General features: G+C 42.4%; 1 protein-coding gene across 1 annotated transcript in view; it reads right to left on the reverse strand.

The window, feature by feature from the left end:
* LOC122331283 (cadherin EGF LAG seven-pass G-type receptor 1-like) overlaps positions 1–5,950 on the reverse strand; it is a 15,727-nt gene extending 9,777 nt beyond the window's left edge. The window contains exons 1-2 of the mRNA XM_043228854.1: positions 3,773–5,950; positions 2,122–3,616 (exon numbers count right to left, since the gene is read on the reverse strand). Of these exons, the coding sequence (XP_043084789.1) occupies positions 2,122–3,616; positions 3,773–5,822 (3,545 nt within the window). The 5' untranslated portion in view covers positions 5,823–5,950. The remainder of the gene's footprint in view (positions 1–2,121; positions 3,617–3,772) is intronic.
* Positions 5,951–5,962: the final 12 nt, after the last annotated feature.

Raw genomic sequence — 5,962 nt, forward strand, 5'->3', positions numbered from 1 at the left:
TTATTTAATAATATAATGATAGAAAACTCATTATAAACTTTATTTGGAGTACTATACATTTCTTCACTATTGATAAGGATTTAAATGCAAGATATTTAATGCGTACTTAAAGTATACTTGCAACAGCTCTATTTCACAGTCCAATTTACTTCAGTTTATCTGTAGTTGGACGTCAGAACTATTTCAACACAATTTAAGCACAAAAAGCACTAACTAAAGTCTAGCTGTTCCGATTTAGAAGTACATAAATTATGAAAATGTATTTGTAGTATACTATGCATGACATAAATGTATTTCAAATACAGTTAAGTATATTTATTTTTCACTAGGGTATATACAGAAATGTTATTAATCATAAGCTGCTTTGAGAAATGCCTGTGTTCTCCCTCTATTGTCACTGTGTACTAGGAAGTTAGGTGTCTGCCCACTAAGCAGCGACACATGGCATCTCTGAGAATCAAATTAAGTCACAGAGTGTCACTGGAAGCACATGATAAAGGGGCATCTTTGCTATCAGGCTGATCCTGATCCTCTGTAAGCTGTGACAACCATTAAACAAAAGTAATCAAAACAACACAAAACAAACTCTAGTTGTACCCAGCCTACGTAGGAGTTTTAAAGGCTGTTCAATTAATCCCCTGCATTTTCTTGTCAAATGTGACATCTTATACGAGACAAACAAGTTTTATCACTGTGAATCTATGAAAAGCCATCACTCCGTGGACATCAGTTCTAATCCTGATATCACGTGATATCTTGTTGTGACATGCAACATGGTTTTCAACTTATGGATGGATTTCACTTATTTAAGTTTTTCAGTTTTTACTTAAATTAACCAAGGAACATGTTACAGCTTGGGGATGCCAAATGTGAATAAAGACTATCTTGAAACCATAAGTCAAGTCGAAACCTCCTTTGACACATGATCAGTCACTGTCTAATAGGCAGGACAGTCTGTAAGCTTTGGCTCCTGGGAAAATATACATGAAACGAACAAACCTGACAGGTAAGAATGACATTTGATTTCTCCAAGTCTGTAAGGGAGAAGGGCTGACAAAATTTTATTCGTGTTTGTGCATGATAGTTGTTAGTGGGAATATTTTCTAGGATGTGTGGATCTAAGGAATGTGGGGGTAAATCAACATTTAATTTGTAAATGGTTGTAGAGAAGCAATTTATTCAAAAGTACATCTTATTATCAAATCACAGTCACCATACTGGGGTAGAAGAGACTATGAAAGAGTTTAAAAAGTCCAATAGTTTAAAAAGTCCCTTTAGTCATTGTGGGATTTGAAGTCAGAAGACTAATTACTTTAATCCCAAATACTAATTAGGTGTAATTTAATGTTTTTTTTAAATTTGCTACTATCCTAGGTTTTACCCATTTGTCAGTAAGATTTTTTCCCTCATTTAAAACACAATAAAATGTAATATTCCCTTATTCTTTTATATATTTTAATATGTACAAGTCAGAATAAGCATTTTGTTTGAATTTTTACAGACATATTTTGTTCAAATTAATCTCAATGTAACATTATTTCAACAAAATTTTGACATTTAATTTTCCAAAACGTATTTGAAACCTTTAAAAGTAGACACATTTAATGCGCTTTCTATGGACATAAAATCACTTTTGTAAATTTCTTTTGATGTGGACATCTTAACATCTTTAATTGATATTGCATTATGTAATGAAAGTCACAATTGTAAGAAATAAGGATGAGTTTTTTTGGTGTAAACAGCTTTTTAAAAAAAATCTCATATTCACTGAATAATATATTGCCAACCAGAATGTACAAATTGATGGCCACTTCAGAATTGCTGCAAATAAATAAGCTTAAACGTGACAATTGTTGCCATGGATATGCTCACTAGGGAGTGCTAGCAAATATTGTTAAGCATGAACAGTAAAGACATAAAAATAATTTAGGGATTCAGGGACTGAGAACCCGCCTGAAGAGAAGAGCAGAGCAAACTAGACAGCACACGAGGAGGCAGATCACTATCACTAAGAGCATCAAAGAAAACCAATTAACGCAGTGTGAAAAGAATAAAGCTTACATAAATCCACTTCTACTATAGCAAGACAACCGGCAAAGCTGATTTTGGAAATCACTCAACCTTTGGCCAAATAATGGACTAGTGAAACAGGCTAAATAATGTGTTATCACGTGAGTCTCACCTGAAACCGTCACCCTCATTGTAGCCTCAAGCGGCCTGTTGTTATCCAAGTCCTTGCTCAGCTTTAGCTCCCCAGTGTCTTGATTGAGAATCAGCAGGTTGAGCTCATTCCCCTCAACAAACGTGTAGAGGAGCTTGTCGGACACATCTGGATCACGAGCAGGCACCTTCCCGATAACTCCTGTGGGAAAGCTGCTGGACTTATTGGTGATGTAGTTGTTGAAAAGGATCTCAAAATCCTGTAGAACTGGGACGTTGTCGTTGACATCTACTAGGAGGATGTGTACAGTGGCCCGGCTGACAAGTGGGGCCGAAGTGGCCTGGACCACTATCACATACTCCATCTTGGCCTCAAAGTCTAAGTCAGTAAGGGCGATTAGATCTCCGCTAAAGATGTCGAGCTGGAAGACTTCAGGAATATTGCCCTCTACAATCTGGTACAGGATTTGGGCGTTGGTACCTTCATCTGGGTCTGTGGCACTTACACGGGCCAGAGTGGATCCTACTGCACTGTTTTCCTCCACGTAAAAGTACAATTCGTCCTTTTCAAACACAGGGGCATTGTCATTTATGTCCAGCACGGACACATGAATGTTCACAGCTGCCTTGAGAGGGGGCACTCCTTTGTCCACCGCAAACGCCTTGAGGCTATACAACGCAACGTTTTCCCGATCCAGCTTGCGGGCCGTTCTGATGATCCCAGAATATGGCTCGATAAAAAAGTCCCCCTCTCCATCATCTCCTCCCTGAAAAGTGTAGCTGAGTCGACCATTAGAGCCAGAGTCTCTGTCTGAAGCAGATACCTGGAGTACACTTGTGTATACCGGTGCATCCTCAAACACCGTTCCCTGGTAGATGTCCCGGAGGAAGTGGGGTGCGTTGTCGTTGGCATCAAGAACGATGATCTCTACGTAGGTTGTGTCTGATTTCTGGGGGATGCCGTTGTCTCGGGCAATAATGGCTAGTGTGTAGGAGGCCTGATCTTCGTAGTCAATCTCAATTTGAGTCACGATGGCACCAGTGTCAGGATCAATTTTGAACTGTGGCACGTTGTCCTCCATTACATAAGTGATGCGGGCGTTTTCGCCAGTGTCTTCATCGGTGGCGCTGATGACCACGACGGTGGAGCCAACGGGACGGTCCTCGCTCACTAAAACCTGGTAGTTGGCACTTTGAAATACTGGCCGATGGGTGTTGGCATCAGTCACATTAATGGAGATTTGAGCTGTGTCATGGCGAGTACCGTCCGAGGCGGTGATTGTTAGGAGATACTGCCGTTCTTGCTTGTAGTCCAGAGGTAGAGCTAAAGTAATAAGTCCCCCTCCACTCTGACTGGTGATGGCAAACCTGTTCCGAGTGTTCCCAGTCGATATTTGGTATGTGACCACGCTGTTTACATCCCTGTCTACAGCAGTGACTGTAAGTACATTGGTACCTACGACTGCATCCTCATTGACTTTTAGGTTATACAAGTGCTGCGTGAAGGTTGGGACATTGTCGTTTACATCTAGTATAGTGACACTTACACTAGCTGAAGATGACATTGTAGGAACCCCGAGGTCTCTGGCCTCAACGCCAAACACATTGGTACCTACGACTGCATCCTCATTGACTTTTAGGTTATACAAGTGCTGCGTGAAGGTTGGGACATTGTCATTTACATCTAGTATAGTAACACTTACACTAGCTGAAGATGACATTGTAGGAACCCCGAGGTCTCTGGCCTCAACGCCAAAATTGTAAAACTCTGTAGTCTCCCTGTCCAGCTCAGAGCTAACCGTGATCCATCCGGTGTTGTTATTGATAATGAACGGAAAACTAGGTGATGTATCGGTCAGCTTGTACTCCAAATGAGCATTGTCACCCGAATCAGCATCGATAGCTTGGATGTGTAACACAGAGTAACCTACAGGAACATTTTCTAACACTGAGGCTTGAAAAGGAGTGCTGACAAACATGGGTGCGTTATCGTTAACATCTAACACTTGGATTACCACCATACCTGTACCATTAATAAGAGGCGGCCGTCCTCCATCTTGAGCTTTCACTCGGAGTGTGTACTCTCTTATCATCTCATAATCTAGAGGACTGATAACATCAATGACCCCCGTAGTGGAGTGTATGTAAAACTGTTTCTTTATATTCCCATTGATGATGCTGTAATGCACTTTCGCATTATTTCCGGCATCTTTATCCGTAGCCTTCACCGCAACCACTTGAGAGTTCACGGCTACGTTTTCAGTAACTTGAACTACATATCGCTTCTCACTGAACTGAGGGTAGTTATCATTCTCGTCCTCTATAAAAATGTGCACCGTGGCTGTGGCTGTACGTGGCCCGGGCTCTCGACCCTGGTCGTTAGCTTCGACGAGAAGCCTATACTGGGATTTGACTTCTCTGTCTGGTCTGACTCTGGTTTTGACCAACCCATTCCTTGGGTCAATTTCGAAGTAAGCGTTCACCTCATTATCATTCACAATCTTATAAATCATATTGGCATTAGAAGGTGCATCTCCATCTGTAGCCCTAATAGTCATCACCTCAAAGCCCACTTCAACATTTTCTCGAATGCTAACCCTATACTCGTTCTGCTCAAAAACCGGCGTGTGGTCGTTAGTATCACTGACTGTTATAGTGAGGTACGCGATAGCTGATCTTTTAGGGGTTCCTCTATCGGTGGCAGTAACTTTAAACACGTGAGTGTCTTTAACTTCCCTGTCTAGAGGTTGGAGAGTGGTTATACCTCCAGTCTCGGGGTTAATTTGAAATAAATTGTTAGAGCGGCTGTCAAAAATAGCTTCCATATCGTACTCGACAACACCGGCGTCTCCGTCATCCGCGTCAAACGCTTTGAGGGTTATGACACGCGTTCCTGAGGGCTCGTTCTCTGGCACCGACACCTGATAGTTTGGGAGCTGAAACTGAGGAGCGGAGTTCGCGTTTCTTTTTTGACGTTTGGCCCACGGGTCTAATTCCCTGCCAGTGTGTTCTCTGCTCAAGTGTAACTTAACATCTACAAATAAAGAGCTATTTAGTGAGTTGGGCATCAAACAAAGCAAATTTGCCGTGTCTCGCTGCTTGTGAGGTAAACAGAGGTTCGCGCCTGTGAGGGAAACAACGCGCCGCTGGTCTTTCTCCACGCACCTACCGCGAAACATTTGGGAATTCCGCATGGAAACGGGCAAACGTTCGTAAATGTTTATGGGTAACGAGTCCAAAGAAAAACACGCCTCATACCCAGTCAAAAGATACATGTAGGCATCTGGATTAAGATTTTTTCTTTTGTATTTGATGAAGCAGTTCTGACCATGCACGAACGTGTTGAAATGAAGCAGTATGAAGTTGTCCGATAGCAGTGACTTAATCCGCAAATACAACGGCACGGGATTTCTCGGTAAACGAGCGCAGTCAACTTTGCGCGCGACTGACAACAACCCATCACGTCTCCCGAGCTTCACAAAGTGTCGTAAAGACTTATCTGTCAGACTCCTGTCGATTCTGTAAGTCCAGTCTGGTCCGACTGATACATTTGCCAGAGTCGCGCCAGGCTGGAGGGACCCCGATAGATGCAAATCCACGCATCCAAACGGTGGGAGACGAATAAGTAATCCAAAGCACATCCATATCACTGGCAATTCCATGGCTCACGCGCATCCCATTGGGAAAATTATTCCAAACGATCCAGAACGCGTACAGTCCGCAAAATTCCAACCATTCCTGTAACGTGAAAGTGCACATTGGGTCAAGGCATGTTTCTGTGTGCTGAGCAGCAGGGACCAGA

Source organism: Puntigrus tetrazona, chromosome 25 (genome assembly GCF_018831695.1).
Source record: "Puntigrus tetrazona isolate hp1 chromosome 25, ASM1883169v1, whole genome shotgun sequence".
NCBI lineage: Eukaryota > Metazoa > Chordata > Actinopteri > Cypriniformes > Cyprinidae > Puntigrus > Puntigrus tetrazona.